Raw genomic sequence first — 27,601 nt, forward strand, 5'->3', positions numbered from 1 at the left:
GCAGTAGTTCCTGTCAGCATTAGAGGGCCAAATACAACTTCTTGTTTAGCTGTATTCTATCTACATACAAACTTTCAAAAACATCAGCTGTAACAAGATTACTGAAGCAAAACTAACCCTACTTATTATCTAAAACATCAAAGAAGAAAGGGAAAAGGGTAAAATGTAAAGTAACAAAACAAGTGAACAGAACAACAGAGAGAAGATCCAACCTTGGTTAAAGCCCCAGTAAATTACTTCTTTCCTAAAAGCAGTGAATGTAAACACACTCGACTATTTACTGTAAAGCTTGCACACTGCAAAGTCAGGACTTAGTCACAGGGAAGCTGCTTCTATATCAAAAATACAAATAAGTTGAGGATAACAAATTGAACTAAAAGAGGGAAAAAAAAATGTACAGACCACATTAACACAAAAGTTAATTATTAGCAAAACAATAGAGGAAAAGGAAAGAAGTTTCAATTTTCACTGTGAAAAGCAATCCTTTGGATATGATGACTTAAGTGAGGAGTAGATTACAATACATATTCTACAGTAATTTTTAGTATCTATTGAAACTGACCCAAGTTGTGAAAGTTAGAAGATAATGCTTCAAGAGACCTAAACCCTCTTAGTCTACATCTAGATTAATAAATTGAAGAGCTTTAGGGTGGAACAGTAAAACACTGAGGCCAAAAAGTACAAGGCTCACACAAGTAACCTCTGAGACTTTAAATGTAAGGATACAGGCAAGGCTTGTTGGGAATGGTCTCTGCCATGCTGTAAGCACCAAACTCCATCTTAGAGTTGATCTGAAGAAAGTGCTGGATGGAACAGACTACTTTCCACCAGAGTATGTTCTCACAATCACGTTCCTATGTCTGGACCTATCTGAACTTACTAGCCTAAGACAGAAAGAGCTATCAGCAATAGAAAAATCAGTACACCTATATCTGCTTAGTTTTAGTTTGATCTTTATTGTGCCCAAATCACATCTGCATTAAAAAACTAATAAACTGGAAGTATAGTTTCAAATCTGTCACCTTGGAAGAACAAAACCTTATTAAAAGTGATTGTGTGGTAATGTATTTTTTTCAGTATACAACAGCATGTAAAAGTTTAAGCAACATTTGCTGTTTACAATCAATTACATACTTGGTTGCACCATCATCGTATGTTGCCATTAACACAATCGTTCCATCCTGGATGGTCTTCAGAAATTCAATAAGTGGTGCCACATCTGAGAAAAAAGAGAACACAAAACTGTTTAATAATAAGCAACAATTCTGTATTTAAACATCTCCAATGCCCTTCTGCAATGACATTATTTTTAAGAATATTTGTAACGCTAATATATATATAATATTTATATATATAAAATATATATAATATTTTTAAATATATCTTTATAAAAAGATGTTGAGTGGGAGAAAGCTAAAACACATCAGAGAACTCTTATTTTATAGAGAGAATTTAATCTATATTGTGTAAAGACATAACCACTAGTGAGAACTACTCTGGGGAACAAGTCTGTTTGATTAACCACACCATTCCCTCCCACCTCAGCTACTTGTGTTTCTTTAAAGTTCGACTCTCCTCACAACTACAAAGGTAGAGGTGAAGCACTCCCTTAACTATCACCTTAAATCTCCACAGCAAAGGGTGTCTGGACAAGAAAGAAGAAAAAAAGACCAGTGTAAGTGCACCTACCTCCTGCCCACATGTCAAAGAACTTAGTATCTAATAATTCTCCCGTTTTACCTGAAGAGAAAAAGAAACATTTGGTACCATCAAATATAGCCAAAATTATTTTACAGAAAACATGCCCAATTCCTCTTACACTCTTTCAGACAAAGTACTGCAGAAGACACTAGATAAATGAATTATGGTAACTTTTTTTTTATGAAAACAGTGTGGTGGTTTGTGAAAAAGTGCAGGAAAAGGTAAGAAGAAAAAAGTGAGAAGATCCATGAAAGTGCTGGAGGCCAGGCCGGATGCGCCTTTAAGCAAACTGGTCTAGTACAAGGTGTCCCTGCCCATGGCAGCAGGGCTGGATCTGGGTGATCTTTAAGGTTCCTTCAAGCACAGACCATTCTATGATTCTAGGCAGAATTCTGATTTTGCTTCAAGTAGAATCTAAAATAAATGAAAACACCCACAGGCTCTAAAACCAACACAGTATTCAGTTCATATATCTGCCTTTTTCAAAAGCTGGTTTTGCAAAAATAGACAGTACAGCTATAGACTGCCTTTCGTGCCACATGGAAAATCAGAAAGATTAAAATTAGACTGCATGTTTTGCTATAGACTGGAAATTGTAAGTAGATTTGAACATCCAGAATAAATAGAACAAAGTGGACAATATATTATGTCTCATTACCTTTTTTTATTATGCTATCTACAAAGGAGTATTTGATGGAAGGTGAAGTTTTTTTTAATATACACATTCATTTAAAGTTTGGAAGACAGAAAGAAAGACTGGAGCTATAAAATGCAAAGATAGGTATTTTGGTTTTGAACAGATTGAGACAATTTAGGAAACCAACATAGGATTAGGAAGCATTGTTCAAGTTATGCCTTAGATGATGTAAATCTGAGTACAATCCACAAAAAACAAGAATTTATATTGCAGTGCAATGACAAAGTGCTATCTCAGTGCTACAAGGAATAGTTTCCTACACATTAAGGACAAAAGTGCCAGTGCTTACATTCAGTTCAGCTTTCAAGGTAACACACAGTTAAATTAGTTTGGTTTTAATGAAAATTACAAACCCTGAACACAATTACCTAACATGATGTATTTACAGACAAGATCTATAGACCAAATACACTGATTCAAGCGAGGAAATAATGAACTGGTCTTTCTGTATACTAACAAAACTGTTAAAGAAGCTAAAAAAGTTTCACTGTAAACAGAGCAACAGAAGAATACAGTCTACAGTTTAATTAGTGGCAGCAATACACAAGGTCAAAAGAAGTAGCATGCATCTCATCTTTTTCCATTTTTCGGTGCATTAGGAATTTACATGATGTATCAACAAGACAGTCATCACAGCACTCCACACTACTATTTTTACAACTCATTTTTAGAAACAAAAATGCACTGAGTTTTCTTACTTTGTAACAACAAGGTGTCAGTGCCAATATCTGACATTACCTCAGTATAAATAAGCTGAATACTTCCTTTTCTCCTTGGTGCTTGCCTTTTACCACCCCATAGTATTTCACCTTAAATTTCAGAAACAATTTGAAAATGAAGACAACAATCTGTTCACTTAAAATGTCACTTACCATTGACCAAGGCCACATTTATTCCTCTGCCAACATTATTTTTAACTCCACTCATTAAACTGAAACAAAATAAATATTTTTATTTTTAATAGGACAATCTTCTGACGTGAAATATTTCTGGTTTTTTAATAGGACCAAATTCTAAGAGATATATAGTTAAAAGACTGCATGTTCATGAGAACTTGAATTAAATCTTCTTGATCTGTGTTCTTAAAGCACCACTGAATTAAGAATACTACATCAAGTATCCCCAGTTGTATTGATTTAATTTGATTGCTTAATCAGAGTTTCAAAGTATGTCTGTATATTAAAACTGTCACAAAAAATAGTGTTATGTCATTATGTTATTAATGTATTAAAAAATAACCAAATATTAATTTGCGGAGCTCAGCACAGTCACATAACCAAAATTTTAAGCCTTTTGTTGTAAGCACACAATGAACAAAAATGTGTTAACAAATTTAAAAGCTAACTGAACAGAAGCACTTAAAATCTACATGAAGAAACAAGAAAGGCAAAGCACTTAGCTATTCATACACACAACAGGAAGTCTAACCGCAAGAAAAATAGTTAGCACACTGATGGGACTTCAAGCAAAAGTTGCATACAGTCTTGGACTACAATCACACATCCCCAAAAAAATGTCACAATCTATGAGAGTAATTTATTGACCAAACTCAGAGGGGCAAAGGGGCTGGAAAGAAGAGTCCTGTTATGAAATGGAAACCCTTCAGAGAGGTAAAGAAGAGGTAACAGGAACGTTAAGATTTAGGTAGGATGCTGTACTGCCTTAGACCATGGTGGCTGTACCACTCCAGTGAGAGGAAGCTTCCAGACCTCCTCATCCCTGTTCACTGGCTCTGTGTGAAGAACTCTGTTCTGCCTTCAGACCTCAACTATCCCAGCATCAACACTTTGAAGCTAGGATTAAAAGAGGCAACATAAACATGACAAATAGAAGTTTGGAACAATTACATAATTTAAGATAATGAAGAAGCCTTCAGTTGAGATTAAAGAAAGCATCTGAGCAAAAGCATATAAGTGCACACATGTCCTTAGTTACAAACACACTCTAACAGATGCTTTAATTTCATCCTGATCAGGATTTCTCTAACCTCTTTAGCTGGCTTTAGGAAGGGGCTGCACGTGTGTACAATCCTGTTATGTTCAAAACTTTTTTCACATTTTTTCTGCAGCAATATGATTTTCAGGTCATGTCTGAAGAGCTGTTCTAAGCAATGCCTCTTTACACACACAGCTTCCATGTCAGCTTTCTCATGCCAACCTCCTAGTGATAGGCTAGAAACAAGAAATGGTCTATCATAGAAGTATGTCAAAAATCTTCCTCTCTGGTGCTATCTTTTGCACCCAGGATGAAGACAGAAGCCAACATTTAGAGGAATGTCAAACTGAATAAACAAGTATCAGAAAGACTCAGTATTCAGAGAGGCCATGAAAGACTACCAGATAACGGCAACTCTTGGCACAGTGAATTTAAAAGGTTTTAAAGAACTAGTAATCAGAGATGATAGAGTTCATATTCTTCTGTTAGTCCCTTAAGTTATACTATCTGCCAAAAACTGTGATTTAAATTAAAACTCTAAATCAGTAAATTCTGAAAGAAAATACTTGAGATTTTCTGCTGAAGTGCAGAATTTAGTTCTGGTTAGTAGGGAACTCTAGAAGTATTATAGGCCCTGGAGGATCATTTCTGCTCTGATCATCTGATTGTCATGTCATGTCTGAGCATCCATTCTAAACAAGAAAAACATATGGCAAATAAAGACTGGAACATAAATGAATAAAGGCAATGAAGTTCTGAACAAATTCCTTTCCTCCTGCAAAATTTAGTGAGCATTTCTTTTACCAAAAAGAATAAGAACTTCCTTTCATTTTAACTACAAAATTATCTGTAAATAAATACCAGTCCAAAAATATCTAATACTGAGATGACTAGACACTGAAATTCCACACATGCATAAAGTTATAATGGATTCAGATAACAAAAGCTGCAACCATGAATACAAGAATTACTTGTTACTCAAGGAATGTAGTACAACATTCTGCTATTTGGTCACTGTGGCACAATCATGCAATTGGCTTCTTAATAAAGTAAAACCGCAGGGAGAAGTTGCTGGCAAAGAAGTAAATATAGCCCCTTCTAAAAAGCCCATGAAGTAGCAACCACAATATTTAATATGTTGATGGTAAGTCCAGCACGTTCTTTTTTAATTCTGATTATGGCCTCCCAATATAGAGCAAGGCTACAAATGAACTTGTATACAGCAGAAATCATGTTTCACATTAAAATATCTATATAATTAAAAAGAAAAATTGAGAAATTACTTGCATTCTGAATTGTATCAGCACCTTCAGTGCTTTCATAAGTCAAGTGACATCCTTACATTTAATACATAAAAAAAAAAATACGCTACTCTGTAAATATCATTTACAAATTACGAAAACTTGTTCCTGCTATCCTGTCTTGGAAGTATGAGGAACACAGAGTAATCAGAAAACAAAAAATCAACCTTTTTTTCAGGTGTGAGTTCACAAAATATCACTAAAAAAAGAGCTACTTGAGAGGAAATGAGGTTTTTTCAGGACTGGTATTCTACTTTATACGCTTGAGACAGCTTGTGCACCATCACAAACACAACAGGCTGCAATGCAACAGCTTCTCACAGGAGGGCAGCCCTTCATCAGTTTTAGAATTCTTCCAAGCATTTATAGTCAACAAGTTGAGAGCTTTTGAAAGAGAAATAAAACCTCTTGTGAGCAAAGCAGGAGATCGTATAAAATCAATCAAATATTCTGGTGGACACTTAAACAGACATGACCAGTTCCCCTCTGAAGGGATTCAGAAAGATGTTTGCCAAGGAAAGCTGGATTTTAGAATCCAACAGCTGTGCACCAAAGTGCCCACTGAGAGGACTTTTTCCAGCAACTACTTTCTTTTCATCACTTTCTTCAGCAAAATATCTAGTAGAGGATTTTCTTTTTTTTTTTTGGACAGAAATAACAAAACTCTTCTTAGTTAATCAGTCAGCAAGAACAAAAAACAGTCAAAAATCCCAAACTAAACAACCCTACAATCCTTAAATTAAAATATTACTTGCATTCCCAAAACTTTAAATCATTGAATCAGCTTAAGTCTTCACAGACGTTAAGCTTCCTATATTAGGCAACCAGAATGAGACAGTTGCACGTTTCAGAACACCTGCAGAAACACCGTGCTGAGAGATTAGATAAGCCTGCCCAAGGTCACCAAGCAAGTCACTAGCAAGAACGGAAAGCGGAAGGAGCAGCCTGTAGTCCCCACATGCCAAGGTGAGCTCCTGCTGAGCACATGCTCCCCAACTACACTGGGATGCTCTGCTGCAAACTGACTCCCACACAAGCCAGCAAGCTTGAGCTAAGCCAGCCTTACAGAGGAATGCTAGCTAGTGCTAAAAATAGTCTTCTCTTTTAAGATCACTTGAGACTAGTCTTACAATTAAAGTGATGGAAAATGCTACCAATACATTTTTTTCTCTTGTACATGAATTATCCTATTTACTCTATTATGTGGGGTTCTGTTGTTCACAGAGAAGTTGCCATTGGCTCTAGAATTCATTAGCACCAGCTGCTGTACGTGCTGTCTGTACTAATATAGTGTGAGCTGAGAAACAGCTGAACTGGAGTAGTTTAAATGCAAGTGGAAAGCAAAGGCATTAAGTGAGACTGATACTAAAAACATTCTCCTTCTAATACTAACATTTATGTCTTTTCTGACATGTCACCTGCAAAATCAAGTGGATAGATTATGTTATAGAAAGCTGCACACTCTAGGTAACAATGAGCAGGAAGAACCTAAGAGGAAAAATAGAGTCTAAAAATATTAATATTATGGGCATTACTGAAAAGTATTCAGTTAAATACACACAGTATTATTGATAATACTGTGTCAAAAGTATTATTATTAAAAAAAAGGACTTAAAACCAAACTGTGTCTCAAGCAGTTCTTTTCCTCATTTCACAATTATTTGAAGTTTATTAACTTAAGTTACCACCAGCACAGTTAAATAACTACTGATAGTTAAAATACTATTTTTCCCTTTTGAAGTCAACCTTCAAAGTAGAAAATGTGTTCTGACATTGGTACTGAGGAAATACAGTTTAAAAGATTACTTGCAAAAGACAATACAATTATTCACTGAATTACTACTAGAGGCACAAGGACAAGTTACTTAGAGACATGTGTGCATCTGACTTGACAAAGTCTAACTAACCCTTCAGTCTGTAAACCTGAAACAAAGTGCAAGCTATCTTGCATGCATTAAAATAACATACGTTTCTGCATTTACTGCAGAGCATTAGGTGTGCTTCCCCAGAGACAAGGTTATAATGCAACGTGACTTTTTCATGGAGTCAAACTGTTTGCAAAAAACCCCTAATTTAAACTGCTGATTTTATGTGCAAAGTGATCTAAGTATTTGAAAGAGACACTTAGAAATAACAGGTGAAAATACTTACACATTATCCTCTACACAAATTTTAGGTCCAACAACATTTGCTGCTCCACTTGACATTTTGAATGCAAAATGCTTTTCAGGACAAGCTTTAGAGATCCCACACTTGTATCTTGGAGGTTTTGTAGCTTTCAAAAGGAAATAAAACAAGATTTTAGAGAGAACACCACAGTTAGGCTAACAGACAAATATCAGTTACTTTTCTGAAGGAATGCAAGGAAGAGAGCAAACACAAACACTATCGCCTCTGTAGTTACACAGCAGCTTAAAATAAACTAAGTTCCTGAAGCACCTCATTATTCCAACTTCTTGCTGTCACCCTGCTGCTTGTTCTGGCACTGTCATCAAAAGCCACAAGCCAAAACTACAAAACAGACTTTACCAGAAATTTAGGAAAATCAGGAGAAGAGGAAAATTAGTTTCTGATTGCATTTGAAGTGTAATTAAGACTTTCTTAACTACGAAAATTCATCAGTCTTTCTGTTATTAGTAAAAGCAAGTCACAGCAGTAATACATGCATATGAATACTCACAGTGTGCAGCTGCATCTAATGCTGATCTAGCTAAAATGAAAACAAAGTTTTACAAGATGTTACTAATAAAGTGTCATTTGCTATATAATATCCTATAAATGTAAAATCTTTCTGTACCCCTATAAAAACAGGGTGGTTGAAATGAAGTATCAAACACACCTGAATATCATGGTCCAATAAAAAAAAACTTTTATGCATTAGAAGAATGCAAGTGATCAGGAATCCCACTCAGAAGCACTGCCTTAATTTATGACTGAGAGTCATTCAGAGTCACAGAGTCAAAAACCCATGGAGATCCAAAACCTCTGAGAATTTATGGAGTTCTGGGCATTAAAGTGAAATTAATTCCCTCCTGACAGCTTCACTGGGATGGGGTTCCTTTCACCTAAACTGGAAGCCTGCAGCTCAGGTGTACTTCAACCCAACCATTCATGACTCCCTTTTTTGGGCTACGAAGAGACGCGAGTGCCCCATCATGCCCACATCTGAATGACACCTCTGTCTCCTCACTGATTACTAAAGATGTCTCTGCAGACTGGTTCAGATGGCAGCTCACACTGCAGTAATCTGGAATTAAAGAACACAAACTCCACCCATGCACCAAAAATTGTTGGATTTTTTTGGTAATGAAAAGCACCTTGAAAGACAATTCTGGTTCGAAATAGACTCTGAATTTTGAGACACCTCGACTGCTGATCTTTCTCTGTGTAGAACCTGGCCACATCTGAAATGTTTTGACTACTGCACATTCAACTTAACATGGTCCCTGCAGACGAGCAAAAGCCCACCCAAAACAAATCCTGAATCTCTTTAGCAGTACTAAGGCAGAGCACAGACCTCCAGAAACACAATTCAAGTCGCCTAGTTTATTACTCAACACTAAGAATGCATTTCCAGTAAACAAAGAGAAAGCAGGCAAAACTATGTATCTCTGGCAGACAAAAGAATCACTCATTAAGAGAGTAGGTTAAATATTTCATACAGAAAATAATTTAATACACATATTATATATAAAAAATAACAAGCACACATATTAAACACAGAATTCTTAGGTTGAAGAGCCTAAGGCAAAATAAATGCGATATTTTTTATAAAGGCTCAAGTAAATATTAATAGGTGTCCAGAGGAAACAAAGTCATCACTTACCAAATATGTGTCCTAAGTTTGCATCCATTTTTATTTCAAACACTTGAGATATGACATAAAACGTCAATAAAAATATTGCTATGACTACTACCAACTTTGCAGCACCTGTTAAGAAACAAAAAAAAGTTTCAAAAAATTATCTGGAAATGGTAACATTAGTTTACCAAAATAAGCAACAAGAGAAATGTATCAGATTACATTCTGGGGAACTCAGAAATAGGATGATCATTTGCAGACTTATTGAACAGAACAAATCTGAAAAAGGTATCGGTATTATGGATGGATATTATAACGTAGGATGGATATTATAATGTAGGATGTAATGCACTGATCCATCAGGTTATCATACCAAATGCACACTTTGGTCTTAACTTTCTCCACCTTCATGCTTCTCTGACACCATAGTACACCAACTCAGCTGAGCAAGCCAGGAGAAACCAGACTTTTCCATGAAAATCCAGCTTAACCAAATGAATGAAGATGATCTACCTGACTGTTGTCCAAAAGCAAAATTCCCTCCTTCCCCATGCCACTTCCCTGTTCTTAGCCATGAGGACCTGGTTCCTCACTGTTCACAAATACTGTGTTTTCCCCTGCCCTCAACTTGAGCTACCTCTGTTTTAACATATGGCCCAGACTGAGTGATTAGGGATCTGTTTATATACTGCAGCTTGGCTGCTATGGTCAGTCAGCTCTGAGTATTAAATTAAAAAACAAACAAACAACAAAAAACCCCAAACCCCAACCACCAGCCAACCAGAAACAAGCATTCTCACCTACTTTTCAAGAAATTCATATTAATGACATTCAAAAAGCAAGTTTGATGACTCAAAGGCTATTTTAAAATAAGTAAGAAAAAGCAGTACCTCTACCCTCCCCCTTTTAATATATTGAGGTCTCAGGTAGCTTGAAGCTTTACAAGCCTAAGTTCCTCCAGTGCTGAGTGGCCAATCTACTTCTTGGGAGAAGAGCTGTAAGCACACAACCACAGCAACTTACATCTGAAATGGAAATGCATGTGATACTGCCACAAACCTCACCATTTTTTAGCACAATTTGCAATACATTTTTACAGAATACTCCACTCTTAACTGATGGTAAAATACTGACAGAGTAGAAGTTGGGTGAGGAGGCATCTGATCAACATCCTGCCTTCCTATCTCATTGCAGTATGTCAAACTGGTTGGAAGAATCAACCTTAAAGCATGCTTCTTTTTCTCAGATTGCCAGCCAAATACATCCTCTAGAAAAAACCAAACTTATATACTCCTGCAGATCTCAGACGGCTGCTGTGATAGGCTGCTCAGAAAAATCTTAAAATAGACAGATTACTCAGCCCTCAGGATGAGAGATGCTAATCAATCCTCCCAAAAGGCTAAAAAAAGATAAGGGGATAGAAAAAGAAAAGGAAGATGAAGAAAGATACAAGGGTTTTTTGTTTGTAGTTTGGTCTTTTTCATGTGTGAGCACATACATACTATGATGTAAGAAAACACAGGTGCAAACTTAAATTAAAAATATTATGCTGGAACTCCAAAGATCACTGCACTTGAAAGAAAGGGAACCATGCACTAGCACTGGAGAAACAGATGATCTGAACATATGGTAAAAAGTGAGGTAAAGGTTTTCCAAGCAACACTGCTTAAAACCACAAGATGGTACCAGATTTTGGAATGTGTCATCTAGCAAGTGGCATTTAGAGACCATGTTGTTTTAGTATATAGTATGTGAGATGAACAAGAACTCAGTCTGAGGACTAACCATCCCCTCTACTCTCTATTCTGAGCTCTCCAACTGAATGGCAAGTGCTCCCTTCAAAGAAAGAGTAAGAAATCTCCTAGAAGGTTCTCCAAGCATTTGAACCAAAACTGGCATGTTTGCTACAGGTGAAACATTCTATAGGAACTGCCATATCTTCTTTGTGGGTTTTTAGCAAAAAAAACCCAGTTAGACAGAACGGGAAAAAAAACCCGAAACATATTTGGAAAACAATTTTCCAGGTGAATCAGGCACCTAAAAATTGGAGCATTTTCCAGTTCTTTATCAGATTTACTTTAGCAAGTTGCTCCCAGTTACACATACTGTAGTTAATAAAGCAAATTTAAGAGTAGTGACAGAAATTGACTAATTTCATGCATTAACAAGGTCTTGGAAAACGTGTCATTTTCTCCTAGAAGAGGCAACAATTTCTCCTTCTGCAAAATAACACTGCAACTATCGGTAAAAGTACAGTGCACTCAACTGAACTCAAAACTGTTCCATTGCTACACAGGCTATTCTACTGTGACAAAATGCCTAAATAATGTTTTCTTTTAATGTTGTATTGGCAAAGATCTTATTTTTACAATCACTATACCTTCTGTCAAGTAGAATTAGTTTCTCAAAGCCTGTACCACAGTAACTTACCTCTATGAAAAGGCTTTTATAGTTTTCAAACTCCCAGCAACCATTCAGGAAGTTTCAGGCACTTAAAACAGCAGATAGCAATTTTAGTTAGGGTGCAAGGCAGGGAAGAAATGGCTTAAGACAACCATTTGCCATCTCCTTATTCCCTCATCATCTTACAGAAATAGCAGCCGAAATACGTCAAGTCATGGCACCTTAAGCAGTCACTGCAGATCAGCTACAGCATTTTAACAAGGTGATTGCTCCTTGACCATCCCAAATTCCAAAATGAGTTTCATTAAACATCAATAAAGTAGAACAGCAGTGCCTGTTACATCAGTTAAGTGAAGCATACCCTGACAAAGTTTGATGAGGATACCAAACTGAGTGAGGAAGTGGACACGTCTAAAGGGAGAGCCAACCTGCAGGAACACCTGGATAGGCTGGAAGAGTGGGCTAACACTAATAGTGAACTTCAACAAGGACAAGTGTAAGGTCTTCCACTCCAGAAATCACCAGCAGTAAAGAACAGACTGGAATCTACCCAGCTGGGGAGCAGCTCTGTGGAAAGGGACCAGGGCATCCTGGTGGACAACAAGCTCAATACAAATGGAGGGTGCTGGCAAAGAAGCCAACAGGATGCTGAGCTGCATCAACAAGGGCATCACCAGCACAGAGATAAAGTCATATCCCTCTCTGCACAGCACTTGCCAGGCCACACCTGTTATACTCCCTTCAGTTTTGGGCCCTGCTATTAAAAAAAGAAAAAAAAAAAAAAAAAAAAAAAGGACACACATGGACAACCTAGAGAGAGTCCAATACAAAGATGATCAAAAGACTGGGAAGCCTACCAGATGAGGAAAGGCTGAGACTGCTGGCTTTGTTTAGCCTTGAGAAAAGACTTACAGGAGAACTTAGTACCATGTTCCAGTATTTCAAGGGTGGCTACCCTTCAAGGGATGGAGGTTGCCTTTCTGCAAGGAGTCACATTGAAAACAAGAGGCACAGTGGGTACAAGTTATTCTGGGGAAGATTCCAGTTGGACAAGGAAAAATTTTCACAATAAGAACAATCAGACATTGGAATAATCTCCCCAGGGAAGTGGTGGACTCCCCAACACTGGCCATTTTAAAATTTGGCTGGACAAAATGCTGGGCCATTGTATAAAGATGGCTAGGGTCCAAACTAGAGGAAGTTATAGCAGCACAAAAATTATAGGGTAAAATACAGCTGCTACTCCCTGGATGGAATGCTGTGAGCACACTCCAAACCTATCCCACAATGATTCCCCACACACAGTCTGCAACCTCAAGCACATGCTAACGGGGAACAGAGGGTGGAGAAGAGTAGAAACACCTTGGCCAGGCTCTGTTGAAATCAGATGGAATTTTGTAGCTGATAAACCTGCACAGCACCTGTCAACCAAGGGAGATAAGAGCAGGTATCTTGCTGCTGAACCAGTAACTGTGGTGAAATCACTCTCCTGAGATGAACTTGGTTCTTTGTAACTTAATTGTAATATTAACTCACACCATCATTCCAAAGTTACCTCCCTCCAACGTACAACCACCCCTCACTGAGCATGCACTCTGTATTTTATTGACTATACCTGTAACAGCGAAGCAAGACAATTTTCCACCAATGAGTAACAAAAATATGTATTACTAGAGTCATTCAAGATCCACCCAGTGAACAGGAAGTTCATTGAAGGGTCCCCATAATAGGACACTGACAGACTAGTTAGGCGCAAGGGCCTTGGCTTTCCTGGTATGCTGACAGACTAATCAGAAATCAAAGGTTTGAGGAAATCTCCACTTTTCACAAGACAACCATCTTGTCTAGACCATGCTTCTGCCAAGAAATGTCGGACCAGATGATTCTTCAGATCCCTTTTAACCTGGTATTCTATGATTCTATGACTTTAAAACCTTATTGTCACAACTTGCTATTGTTGTCTACAGCAGTTGTTTCACAAATGACCAAAGTGTGATTTTACTGAGCATACTTACCTGCTATTCTCATGTTTAGTCTTCAGCCAGCTAATGACACTATTGCATTAAAACAGCCACCTATGAAGAAAGAAACAAAACAAAGCAAAACAAAAACTAAGAACCACTTCACCATAATTACAGCCAAAACCCCACTTTTGTGATGAATAAAAAAAACCCATAGATTTTCTAGTTAATAAAATTAATGATGATTGTTCTGAATACCTATTTCTTAATGCTCACAGTTAAGGAAAGATTTAAGATAGATTTCTGATGTCTTGCTTTCATTTGTTTCTCCCCAAAGAAGTGTTCTGAAAAAACACTAATTTCATCTAATCCACTACAAATTCAGTTTAACTTTCAATCCTTCAATCTGTGACCTAAGTACTTACCAGTGTTCTATCTAAGCAGTCTTTAGTTTCCTAAAGCTATGTGGTAGAAGTCAACAACTCCAACTGCACTCCTTCAAAACCCTATCTGCTTCTGGGTGCAAGTTGTTATTTGGCAACATAGCATAGCCAATCATGCTTTGGAGAGAAAAGATTTAAGCATTTTGGTCTTTAGGATACTACGTAAACTGCATTCAATGGAACTGAAAGAAGGCCAACACTTTAACCTATGCATTACAGAAATGTAACAACACATTTGTCATTCACAGGTACAGCCAGAGGAATAACATGGTCAGCAATGACAGAAGCACCAACCCTAATACTCCAATTATTTCAGAATAAACTGAAAACCATTCTAAGCAAGCAGCACCTAAGCAACCACAAGCTTCACCACACAGAGTCAAAGTGGGCCACAAACTCCACAGGCTCTGCACAAAAGCTCCCACCTCCTCCTCCTCAAGCAATGCAGGGTCCAGGGGCCATACCAAATCTTCTGCCCTCTACCTGCAGAGCCAGGGCTGCTCCTGGCTCTGCACCATGCTCATGCTCAGTCCTGGTGGGCCCATGCTGCACTGAGTCTGGCCATTTGGCATGACCTTCCCCCGATTCAGGGATCTTGTTGAATCATCTACACTAAGGCCACATCTGAAAACATGTAATCAGCTATCACCCTAATCCAAGTAGCTGTCCCAGACCCCCATCACAAAAGCATCCCTAACCCTCTGCACTCCTATGCCATGATTTTGAAAACCATCAAAAACATTATCTTTAGGAATTATTAGAAAAAATGCTGTTATTAGAAATACAAATTATTTCGAGACAAGCACCAAAACACCCACGTAGTTCTCATGGTCTATGCTAAGGAGAAAAAATTGGTATTATGTAGACAACCTTTTGCCTTCACTTAGTTCAGTATCTTCAAGTTCAGTGATTTGTGTCCAGATCCTCTTTGCCAAAGACTCAGTCATTCTGCTTTATCCCTTCAAGTTTACAAGAAAATTGTCAGCAGAGAAATAAACAGGGAAAAAAATTGCAAATACAGAAATACTTATTTCTATTTATTGGAATTTGAAAATACTTATCACCAAAGCTTAAAAGCAGACAAATGTTTCTGAGTGCTAATGTTGTACTGTAAAGGAAACCTCACAGCATATTATAGACCATAATATATCCATTTAGTTGTAGCCACATATATTATATCCTCATATAATAACTTCTTTCAGTGAAAGGCCAGTATTCATCTGTCTTGTAAAAAGGCAAAAAAGAATTCGTTACGGCAGATAAACCCAGTTTATTTCAAAGTCTGTGAACAGAATTATTCTAGGCTTCTTCCTCTCCACACACCCAGAAATATACCAATGTTACAATAAACACTGTCTGTACTTGGAACAACTACAAGCTTCTTTTAAGTCTGCACTGAAAAAAAGAAGTTTCTTTTTTTGTTTTACTCTAAACAAAAACACACCACAAATTCAAAGCATGAAAAGAAGAATATGAACAAAACCAGAAAAAGAATCTAAGTGAAACAATCGTATGATCTAACCTTGACTGCTTTCATCCCAAAATCCCCTTTTACCCATCTCAGGGAACATTATTTGTTGCAATCAACGAATAAGAGTATGCATCCTTTTTTAGGTGTGGAATGTTTGTTTTATTTAGAAAAAGGAAAAATGAGTGTGCTATGCCTCAACTTGAGAGGAATTTACAAAATGTAGTGATTATTTTTCTAAATTACAGTATCCTGAAAAATCATGGGGTTTGATTTACAGAATAATACAGTAGTGCTACAGTACAGACAAGTCTTGCACAGCGCTTTCCAGCTGCGAGAAAATAATTTATGGACATCAAGTCCTTTTCCTACACTGCATTATCTTAGATTTTTTTAAAAAAAATCTTTCAAGACAGAACAGGAATAAAACAGGACAAGCCATGAACCCTTGTGAGTGCTTAGAGACCATTACTCCACATCTTTGGTATTAAACCTCATAACTGAAATTAGAGAACTGACTAAAAAATTTATTCGGAATTTTTAATAGTGCACATTTTAGGATCATTTAAAAACAAACAAGGAACACAGGACCACAACTAAGCTTGCTTAGATTCAGATGCACAAAACCAGTACCAACAACCTTCATTTGATTGCTTTAGAAATGGGCCAAAATAACCCAAACACTATTTTTCTCTTCTTTGATATAAGATTCCATCAAGCAGAGGCAGCAGAATTAGAACCTTAGTATCCTCCTGACTTATGAATGTCAAGTAATGCAAATAATGATTTATTACTACATCGTTCTCTGTCAGGCAGTACAAAAAGGCTCGCAAGTATCACTTATTAGAGGCTGAGGCAGGAGGTGCAGCCCATAGCAGGGTTGAGAGGCAGTGTCCCAATGAGTACAGCAGAACCCTACAGAGATGCAAAGGCCAAGGAAAACACAAAACAGAAGTGATCAACATCTCCAAGTTGCAAAGTAAAATGGCTGGGTTTGGGAAACATTATATGACTCAAACACGGATTTTCTTTTACTTCAGAGTTTTCTTAGCACAAAACTTAGGAAGTTTATCAGTCAAGGTCAGCAGAAAGAAACCAGAAATTCTGTTGTGCAGCAGTGCCTTGAAATAAAAAGCTATCCACGAAAGAACCTGAACAGGAGAAGAAAAGAAGTTACAGGTTATAAATCCTTCTTGAATGCTGGCATGTCATTACCCAGTTCCCTGCATGGAGTTGCACATCTATTCGTGCAAAAAAAGATTATTTATTCTGGATAGAAACTACTAGGGAGAGGATATACAGAAAGACAGTTGGGAGCTGAGGTTACTGGTTGCTTCTTTTCTGCATCCTTGTGCATCCCAAACAACCCCCATAGCAGTCTGAAACGCTCTGCATAGGGCACAGAAAACAGTATCTTACAATTTAAAAAAAAAAAAAAGTAAGAGAAAAACAACGGGCTTTCCTCCACCCTGCTCCACTTGTTGATTAACTTGTGTGCTATGGCATACTCAACACAAATACAAAAAATTTAATATATTAATCCACAGAACTACTGCATGTATTTTTATTCATACCTAAACTAACTTCAGTAAGTAGACCAGCAGATCCTTGCTTTTAAAAGTAACATGTGTCTCTTGAGGGAACCCTGCTAGGTCCTTCCCAGAGGAAGCTTATAATATGACTTCATTTAGGAAAATTACAAGCCTATAATCCTTCCAAGCAAATCATCATCATATTTTGTTAGATGATATCAAGTTTCTAACACACCAAGACTGAGTTCTTTCTACATTAATGTGTTAGACAGAGTGGTCATCAAGCAAGTTTTCCTCCTAGAATCATTGTGCAAGAGGAAACTGCACTGAGATAATTGACAAATTAACAGTTCTTATTAATACAGCCTCACTGACATAACAGTGAATGAAGTGCAGATTTCAGTCCCAAGCTGAATGCAATTCAATTTGGTTAATTCTTTATCAGGCTTTTCTTGACACTAGTCCAGAGATGGTGCCATGGGGTACACATCACTAGGGCAGGAGTTCAACCTCTGCCCTATTTACTGTGCAGAAAGCTGTGGCCACTTGCCACAAACTTCGGTTTAAAAGAGGTTTCAAACACGATTGTAACTAATGTTTCGAAGGATAATAATGAAATATGTAGTCTATTTCATTCCCAGGATAATAGTATTTCCATTAGCAACTTGATAACGTGAGTGGATTACACTTACAAAACGGGTACACAAAAGCAAGCAAAGATGAGATGCCAGAATTTAGAAGGTCAAGAAAATTTTGAATTCTGACCTTAGCTGATTAGGAGGAGGTTCCAAAATCAACAACGACACTTAATAAAACAGAAAGTAATACACTTCAAAATGGACATCAAGCACAGCAAAACAAGCAGCAGAAATGGAGAAAGAGATTACAGCAGCACTCTAATATTGGGGTCAACAATGTCGTACTGCCACAAAAGTAACTGTTGTGAACTGCACCGACAGGACTGCTGTGTACGGAAAAAAAAAAGCAATTACTCTGCTCTGCCTAAATAAACAAAAAATACCCTGCTATCTTGACTTTTAACTGAGACCCACATGCAGTTTTTTTCTAAGTCTATCTTAATGCATAATCCCCAAATGGAAGAATCTAGATAAGAATTACATGACCTATAAACCAACCAAGGGATAAAAGAATCAAGTCTGATTTGCAGGAACTGTGAATAAGAGAAGTAAGGATCAGACATCTTTATCTCTTATCTTCAAGGTGCCATTTTAAAATTATTTAGAAATACATTTTATTTTTTAAAAATACTATTATTTATAACAAATCTAAAACATATATTAAATACATTATTATTTTAAATATGTATTTTTAAAACATTTTTTTTTCTAAAAAACTGCTGAGAATAACCATTCTCAGTATTCCCTGGCTGCTGCTTACCTATTTGCAGTTATAATATTGAAGAAAAACAACCTTCCAGTTACAAGGATAAACAAAAAATTTAAAAGGAGGCTGTAAACCATCACAGAAGTCTGGAAACAGAGACAGTTTTTCTTAACACAGATAGCCTACAAGGTGTGAGCTAATGTCCCCCTCAATATTAAGCCCACATTTCTATACTACTATACGCAAATCTGTACCCAGGTTATAGAATATTAAATCTGTGGCAGCCTGAGATGCTTTGCATTCAATTCAGGGGGAAATTTTTCCCCCAGACCAGGACTTAAGTGTTTGTATACTTTCTAGCAAGGTCAAATAATGTTATACCTGTTTTTGTATATATATGTTATTGTTAATATGAATAGCATACACTGTACTAGAATTAAACAAGTATTCAAAATTACTTAGTAAAAAAAAAAAAAAAAGAAAAAGGCTTGAGCTTTTATTTTTATTTCCAAGACTTTAGTAGATTAGGATGTTGTCTTTTGTTTTTTTGGCAGCACAAACTGCATTCCTCAATGATTAGCAGATGCATTTTATTCCTGTCAGAGAACAGCAAAAAATCTTCTAAACAAACAAAAAAATTAACTTTTCATCCCTGGTAAAATATAATCAATGAAACAACGTTGTGTTTAATCCAGCCTCTGTTGATAAGATATTTCAGTGCGTTGTGTTAAAGCAGCTCAGAGCAGTGGTGGTTTACTCAAAATTATACAGTGAATTAGATATGTCAAGGACAGCATTAGCTATTTTTATGTGATTTCTGGTTTTAAACCAGTGGTTGTGCCAACCTGAATTATATGCCATGGACAAAACAGCAGACACATTCAAAATCATTCAAGACTATTTCATTAAAATGCAGGATGCATTTTCTTATCCAGATGATTGCTTACTTTTCTGCTAGGCTACGAATTGTTTTTCCAGCATGTTTACAAAATTAATTTAATTTGAAATTAGTGAAGGACACACATAGAAAAGAATTATATCTTTAAAAAAGTAAACAGTATAACTCAATTTTATTGTACAATCATGTGCCATTTGTGTCTTCTGGAAACACAGGCTATGACCCCAGTAGTTGCTCCCTACAGGCAGCACTCCTACACCCCTATAAATTCTTTGAGGCTCTGGCAGAAATCCACAGAGGCAAAAGGTGTGTCCATACAGAACAATTTAGAGACTCAGGAATACATATTTTCTCTTCTCCTTTGTGACAAATGGTACCATGAAGTAAAATTACTAATTTCTTATAAAAATGATAACACCCAAATTGTGTTCTTCCATATACATATTAAGGTTCACCTTGGCATTCCACACAACTGAATCAGACCCAAAGTGTTTGCTTGTAAAAACAAGATTTTATTTTACTTCTATCAAATTATATCTACAACAAATAAATGCAGATAAATTTAGGAAATGAAACCCAAGCTTATTCCAAAATTAAAAATAGATAATTCAGTTACTGTTGCATATCCTATGTTGTGAATACCAATATGTGGTTTCACTTTTAGGAAAGGAAATACAAATGAGAAGCAGCACTGAGCCTCAGTGTTTTGATACTTGATGTGCAAAACAAACCTTTCCCAAATGGCATGTCAAATCACTGACCATGCAAGCTTTTGCTAGTGGCATCAAGCCGGTACTTTCACCTTAGGCAACACACAAACCAGCCAGTCTCAAACGCTGAAAAATTCTTCTGACTCCTGAGAGGCTGAGATAAAAGTACTAAGGCATTCATTCTTCCTACAGAGAATGAAACTCAACCCACATTCCTTTTGCAATTAAAACAACAAAACCAAACCAATCCAAGAAAAAAAAAAAAAACAACACAACCAATCAACAACAACAAAAAGAATTTAGTCTTATAAGCACTCAATCCATACTTTGAAGACTCTTCTCAATTATTACACAAAATTTACTGGTCCATATAGTTAAGAATGTGATTAATGCTCCCTAAAACTCACACTATTTATACATGATAAAGTAAATCATACCACTGCTGCTGACATACCTATTGAAGAGAATCTTAGCTCTGTGTTTCATGGGGTTGGATAATATCACGTATTGCAGATCAGATAGATAAAATCCTCAAGGACAAATTGCTGAACCTCATTCATCAACTTACTTCCCCACTTCATCACAGCAAACTACATAAATCTCACAATAAGGATTTTAAGAGAATGAGGTACCTCAAACTATTTTGTAAATGAAACACTGCTGTAATTACCACCTGTTCAAAAGTTCAAAACTAATTATTTGTTTTCTGTCATACTTTTAAGAAACAAATTACCACCTTGACTTCGTAAGACAGCAAAGTCTGTTCAGTTTTTCCACAACAGGAAGTAAATAAAGCTTTGCAACATATTTATCTATGGGATCACCAGGTCTCACTTGAAGGTGTTACCAGAATCTAGTAGATGTTTCAAATATACAACAGCTTTCACATCTTTATATCAATAAAAAATACCAAGCCTCTTGCTATAATATTGCATCACTATCAACAATATTATCCTGCCCTATAGAGCAATTCTCAACAGAACTACCATAGCAAAGGATATGTCCATGAAGAAAAATAAATGTACACATAATTACTGCGACTTCACAGAATGGCTCAGGTTGGAAGGGACTCCAGCGGGTCATCTGGTCCACTCTCCTTGCTCGAGCTGGGTCATCCCAGAGCACATTGCACAGGATCATGTCCAGAGAGTTCTTGAATATCTCCAGTGAGGGAGACTCCACAGCCTCTCTGTGTGACCTGTTACAGCGCTCTATCACTGCACAGCAAAGAAGTCCTTCCTCAGAAGAACTTGATTTAGGTGGAACTTCCCATGCATCAATTGCTGCCCGTTGCCTTGTGTCTTACTGCTCAGCCCCACTGAGCAGAGCCTGGCTCCATCCTCTTGACACCCTTCCTTCAGATACTGACAGACATTTATGAGGTCCTCTCTCAGCCATCTCTTCTCAAGGCTTAACAGGCCCAGTTCTCTCAGCCTTCCCTTCTAAGAAAGATACTCCATGCCTTAACTATCACTGCTGGACCTGCCCCAGGAGCTCCATACGTCTCATGTACTGAGGACTTGATAGAACAACATACGACCACCACATAAATTTACCTGAGAGTATGGTTACAGAACATCATTTTATACTGAGGCCCATTTAAAATAAAGTTATCAAGCAAGCAAGGAGAAGAGGAAAGAAGCATTACAAATACTTCCTCTATAGCTCCAGATTTATTGCAGGAAAACCGATCGGCTCCTCTGCACTGTTCTTCTCCCAACCACAATAAGACTCTAGATAGTAGCTTTAAGGTGGCAGAATGAGATGATCATCCTTTGAATGAGATTCATTTACTGCACAGACCACCACAACAACCTCATCCCAGAGATGCATACCAAGACTACAAACATGGCAAGCCATGGAGTTTGTATATACTTTGCAAGGCAGAGAGGATGAAGACTACTAATAGTAACAAGGGACATCTCCACACGCTGTTGGAAATAAAACCAAATCTGTACTACCTACCAAGCATTTAAGCTTCTTTATCAAAAGCTCAGCATGATCTGAGGCTGCATGTTGGAGTTTTAACCTTTTCTCAGTAGCAAGCTGATCTCACTACAAAGCTGGGGGAAAGTACTCTCCAGTGACAGACACTGCTCACAGCACTGTTGGCATCCTAGTTCCTCTTGTTCCTAGGGGCACTGAAATCTATGCTCCACTGCAGTGCCCCTTGTCATCTACTCATCTCCCATGTGAGGTAGCATTTGGATAGGCTTTGGCCCTTTGCAGGATTAAAAGAGCATGTCACTGGCTGAGCAGAGCACCCAGCAGAGAAAGCACTGTACATCAGCTCTGGGAAGAAGGGCAGCAGCAGGCTCAACACACAGAAGGGCCATGCTATGCCTACAGGATAATGGGATCACACTGCATATATGAGACTGCTGCTGGTGCCTGATAACCTCCATGTGCATGAGGCACCCAGAAACAAAGCGCTTCTGTGGTACAGGCAAGTCATTGCTACTGGTCCATATTAGCACAGGACAGGCCATCATTTGTGAGTGATGAGATGAAAGACGCTTGAAAACGGAGAGGAAGTCAGTCAGTGACATGATTCTCAACAGCTCTAAAGTGACTCACTTCTTCCTACTGAAGATGCACAAGTCAGTCCCAAAACCTGTAGTTTCTAGACTGGTTTCTGAGCATCAAGATATCAAAACAAAGATCCACAACCTACATCTTGGCTAGGTGCAATCTTACAGCAACCACTATCAAAACCATAAGCCATATCTGAGAGGAATAATTTCACAGAAAAAAATATCTAGGGACAATGTATTCTTTTTATATTTTATATATTTACATAATTTGTACACTTAAATATTTAGTTAACAACTGGTATACATCCACTAACTAAAATCCAACACAGCCATTTTCTATCCTTTGATGTGTAATAATCTAAGCATCATCATGGATGGGGAAATCTAAAGTTATGCTGCATAGGAATTTACTGTATGTCATTACCTATGTAGAAATTTGCCACATCAGGAACATATAAATTCCTTTGAGGAACAGCATCCCTCAGTGATAGGCTCTATGCACAGCTGACACAAAGATGCTGATATGCAACCACTGCATACTCTAACAACTCCTGATGCAATCCCCTCTGAATCAAGCTGTTCTAAGAGAAATTCCCTGTTACAGGAACTCCTTTAATAAACTTCTGCCTGAATCAACTCAAATGCAATTCCAAAACCATTCACATGCCACTGATATTCAGCTGACCAGCAAGCACACGAGCAGCCACGGCAGTTCTGTCAACCACCTCCCTAGAAAGTACAAGAGTATCAAGGCTGATCCAAAAGCAGAATCAAGTGTCTGGGAACAGGTCAGCAGCTTTCTAGCAGCAGCAATACTAGCAAACACCAGGTTAAACACTTGTGAAGTGATAACTCAACTAACTGGTGATACCACAACAGATCAAAACAAAAAACAAAATAAAAAAAATTCTTGCTACTAGGAGATGGTTACTTTCTCCTCAGACAAAAGACAGCTGAAGAGAGGGTGGGAGAAGGGAAGGAAGCCAGCCAGTCACAAGAAAGCAAGTCTTATGAATGGGGGGGAGACTGTCATGTATTTCAATGTAAAGATGTCAACTGGACTGTCATGAGAACTAGCATGTGTTTGTACATATAAACACGTTGTGAAACTTTCTGCCACTAATACTGACTCAACAGTCACATTGAATGCAGCGCAGAGTTTACTCCAGCAGCTCCTCCTGTCCTGATAATCTTCCAAAGTTCTCCTCTCTTCTACTAAGTCTGTTCCACACTCTCTTGGCACTGAGGATATATGAGGCCAAGGCTGGAAAATTTTAAGGTGCAGCTCAGTCTACAAATGAAGATACAAACTATTTTTGTATTACAAAGATACAGTACTGTATATGGGGAGCAAAAATAGTTGAACAATTCCAAAAGAGTAACTATTGTTAATGCCCTGTGAAAACTCTAATGTGACTGAATTTCAGGAACCCTGGGTGAAATACCATTTAATACAGTCATCCACCATTTATTATAAACATCAATGAAATACTGAGGAAGGATAAGGTTTTTAAATTTGTGGATAACACCGAAAGGCAAGCAGATGGAAACAAATTATAGGGGGGAATTAGAGCTACAAATTACCCAGAAAAATATTTATTTATTTTCACCAAAAAATTCCTCTCAGGATGCATATACCCTTAACAAAAGTATTAGGAAGCTATGCTTGAATCCATGGTTAGACAGAGAATTTTAGATGATTAAGCAGGAAGCCAGGAACACCTATTTATAGGTTACAGATGCTTAAGCTAAGAAATGAAATTTCAAGCAGCAATACCAGCTTAAAGTCACTTCCTTGTCACACTTCTGCTGTGTTCTCGTGTCACTACCTCAGGCCCACATAGTATTAGGAAGCATTGAAAATTGATGAGATAGGTGAGCTCACCTGCCAGGCTGCTCCAACCCATGTGATTTTGCTCACTAAGGAAACTTAATGTAGCAACAGAATGCAACTTATGATAGATTAGAGGACAACTTTCAAGAGTGTTGAGATGCCAAGCACAGCAGCATTGGGCTGCTAGTTTTGCTCACCCATGTCATGGTCTCACTTCAAGACTATCAGACTTCTGACATTAACAAAAATTACATATTTTCTAAGAATTTATGTACAATCTTGGTTGCAGACCAATGTGAGACTTCTCAGGAAGATCCTTCCAAACTGCAAAACGATTACAATATTTCCAGTACTGTTGACAGCAAAACAATTGTCACAGGGTTATACAGCTGGACATTGGCAGGTAAAACATAGAGGTTTACAATAATCATGCCTCAAGTCCTACACAGTCTCAGGAAATTTTAGTGAAAAACTCAGAACTGAACATACATATCACTTATATGACTCATGGACACACTGATTACCGATATAAGTAGAAAGACCTGCAGCCGTTACACTCACATGTCAAGCCCCTGACTCCACTGGAACTACAGGTTCAAAAACCAGAACTTAAGTTCTATTTGAATAACAAGTTCTCTTTGATCAATTTAAAATTTTAAGAACAAGTTCTCTGTGTCTGCTGGGGATTCATTTTATGGACACTTAATCTTTACACTACAAAAAAATCTGTAAGCAGACAGGTATTTTTGCATAGCACCGATCCACCTTATGATCTTATTAAAAAAAAAAAAAAAAAATCAGTTTCTTGTATGTTAGTATTTTTCCCCAAAACCTGAAAACTAAACATTTAGGAATTCACTTTTTAAATATTAATTTTCCAAAGTTCCACTAAAATTTTAAATTCCTTCTACATTATCACTCTCTCCTTAAAGCACTAAGAGTTCACATTAAATGTGGGTGGTCACTGGATGGCTGCACTCAAGAGCTGTGGCCAGTGGCCCAATGTCCAAGAGAGTAGAGCAGTGACAAGTGGTGTGCCTCAGAGGTTGGTATTGGGATGGTGATTAGACACTGACACAGGTTTGCCAGAGAGGTGGTAGGTAACCCACCCCTGGAAGCACTCAAGGCCAGGTCTGGATGGGGCTTTAAGCAACCTGGTCTAGTGGAGGGTGTCCCTGCCCATGGCACGGGGGCTGGAAATAGATTGTCTTTAAGGTCCCTTCCAACCCAAACCATTCTATGGTTCTATGTAGAGCACATATGCCCTGAAGCACTCGGGCCGCACTTAGAGAGGCTGGTTCCGTGAAGCAACTATTATTATTTACTCCGCACTCTTACTGGGTGAAACGGTCAGGACTTCTGCAGAAAGATGGAAGCAACGGCCTGCAACAAACAGGTGCTTCCTCCATCCTGAAGTGATTAGATGTCATCACATGACAACAGCAAGCTATTAGCTTGTGAACAGCATACCTGCAGGCTTAAAGCAAGTCACAAAACTTGTTATGCCACACAAACAACTATGCAAATCAACAGCTGAAAAAGATTTCTTCATACTTAAAAGAAACCCTGTTGGGAAAACATGTGCTGATTAAGACACTCACACCTTGAGAAGTTTCAAAAGCTCTAAAAGAGAGAAAACAACACGACTGTTGTACAGTCATTAACTAGCCATTTCTGGTGTGGGTTTGTGGTTTTGATTCTTTTTCTAAATAACTCCCCAATCAGTATTAAATTAATACTTTGATAAAAGAGAGGAGCAGTCAGCTGGGTTCACCAGCAAAGCCATCATGGGCTCCAAGCCTGGGCAGCATTATAGGCCATGCAAAACATTAAAAATATCTGGAATATGCAAAGATCTTCACTCAAGTCTGGAGTTATTACGTTGCCATTTAACCTCTTTTAAATGTGAGAAAATGGGAAGATAAACAAGACAGGTGAGTTACACAGCCCCTTAGTGGCTCAAGCAAACACGTGGCTTAACATATGATAGCATTTACCTAAGAGGAAAAAACCGTAAATGTAATTTCTGTATTTTTTCCTACTTCAGCAACTCAGAGGAGCCAGTAACCAAAGGCACACAGGCTGGTTCGACAAGTATCTCTCTGCAAACAGCACATTCAACTTCCTTAGGAGTTCACGGCTGCTCTCCGTAACGATGCATTTAGCGCTTTAGTTAAACAAGGGCTGAGCCCTATAACCCATCTGCCAACAGGGTTCGCGGCCCCGTACTCCACCGAGAAAGCCAAGGGAGCACCACCACCGAGCAGCAGCACCATCTCGTTTTCACCGAGCTGACTTTGTTTCAGCAGGAATGGGCTGCCACGCTGCCAGCGTTTCACGCATTTCCCTGGACCGGGGCACCCTGCCGGCCCGACCGCCGCCACCCGGAGCCTCCTCCTCCTCTTCCTCCTCCTCCCCCTGCGCGGCCACCGCCGGCAGCTCCGGGCGCTCGCTCCCTGCCCCATCGCCGCCTCCAGGCTGGTCCTGACCCCCTTGCCGGGCCAGGACGGCGGCGGAGCGGAGGACGGGCGGGAGACCCCCGCCCAGCGCACCGCCCGGCTCTGACCCGCGGCCCCGGCCCGCCTCACCGCGCCCGGGGCGGGAGGGGATGGGGGAAGGGCCGGGCGGCCCTGGGAAGGGCACCGCGGGGGAAAGCCAGCAGCAGAGGCAGGGGCTGACGACCAGCAGCTGCCCCGCGCAGAGGAGGGAGATGCCCGCCCGGACGGCGGAGCCAGCGGCGGGATGCCCGGCGGGAGACGGGCAGGGGCCGCCCCCCGCGCAGCCCCGCGGAGAACGCGAGCACCTACCGGGGCTGTAGGGCGCGGACACTCGCGCAGCGTCCCCTCGGCGACCCCGCCGCGAAGTCTGCCCCGGCCCGAGCAGAAACCGAGCGGAGCCGCCGCCGCTGCGCAGCCGGAGAGAGGAAGGCGCGGAGGGCGCACCCGCCCCCTGCCGGTGGCGGACCGGGGCTGCTCCGCCCCGCCCCGCCCCGCCCCGCTCCGCCCCGCCCCGCGCAGCTCCGCCCCGCCCCGCGCAGC

At 38.9% G+C, this 27,601-nt stretch overlaps 1 protein-coding gene across 3 annotated transcripts in view; it reads right to left on the bottom strand.

Annotated features, from left to right (window-relative positions):
• The window catches only part of FAM3C (FAM3 metabolism regulating signaling molecule C), a 60,350-nt gene that overhangs the window by 3,818 nt on the left and 28,931 nt on the right, over window positions 1-27,601 (bottom strand). Inside the window, exons 1-9 of one of the 3 annotated variants that reach the window (XM_042018121.1) lie at window positions 27,371-27,514; window positions 15,114-15,202; window positions 13,855-13,914; window positions 9,461-9,565; window positions 8,315-8,344; window positions 7,786-7,909; window positions 3,271-3,329; window positions 1,690-1,740; window positions 1,135-1,219 (exon numbers count right to left, since the gene is read on the bottom strand). In XM_042018121.1, coding sequence (XP_041874055.1) covers window positions 1,135-1,219; window positions 1,690-1,740; window positions 3,271-3,329; window positions 7,786-7,909; window positions 8,315-8,344; window positions 9,461-9,565; window positions 13,855-13,867 — 467 coding nt within the window. In that variant the 5' untranslated portion in view covers window positions 13,868-13,914; window positions 15,114-15,202; window positions 27,371-27,514. Of the gene's footprint in view, window positions 1-1,134; window positions 1,220-1,689; window positions 1,741-3,270; window positions 3,330-7,785; window positions 7,910-8,314; window positions 8,345-9,460; window positions 9,566-13,854; window positions 13,915-15,113; window positions 15,203-27,370; window positions 27,515-27,601 lie in introns of those variants that run through there. The other 2 variants (XM_042018120.1, XM_042018122.1) reach the window with 2 other exon arrangements.

Source organism: Corvus kubaryi, unplaced genomic scaffold (assembly GCF_017639235.1).
Source record: "Corvus kubaryi isolate FWS band 111438036 unplaced genomic scaffold, C.kubaryi_AGA036_p1.0 137, whole genome shotgun sequence".
Classification (NCBI taxonomy): domain Eukaryota; kingdom Metazoa; phylum Chordata; class Aves; order Passeriformes; family Corvidae; genus Corvus; species Corvus kubaryi.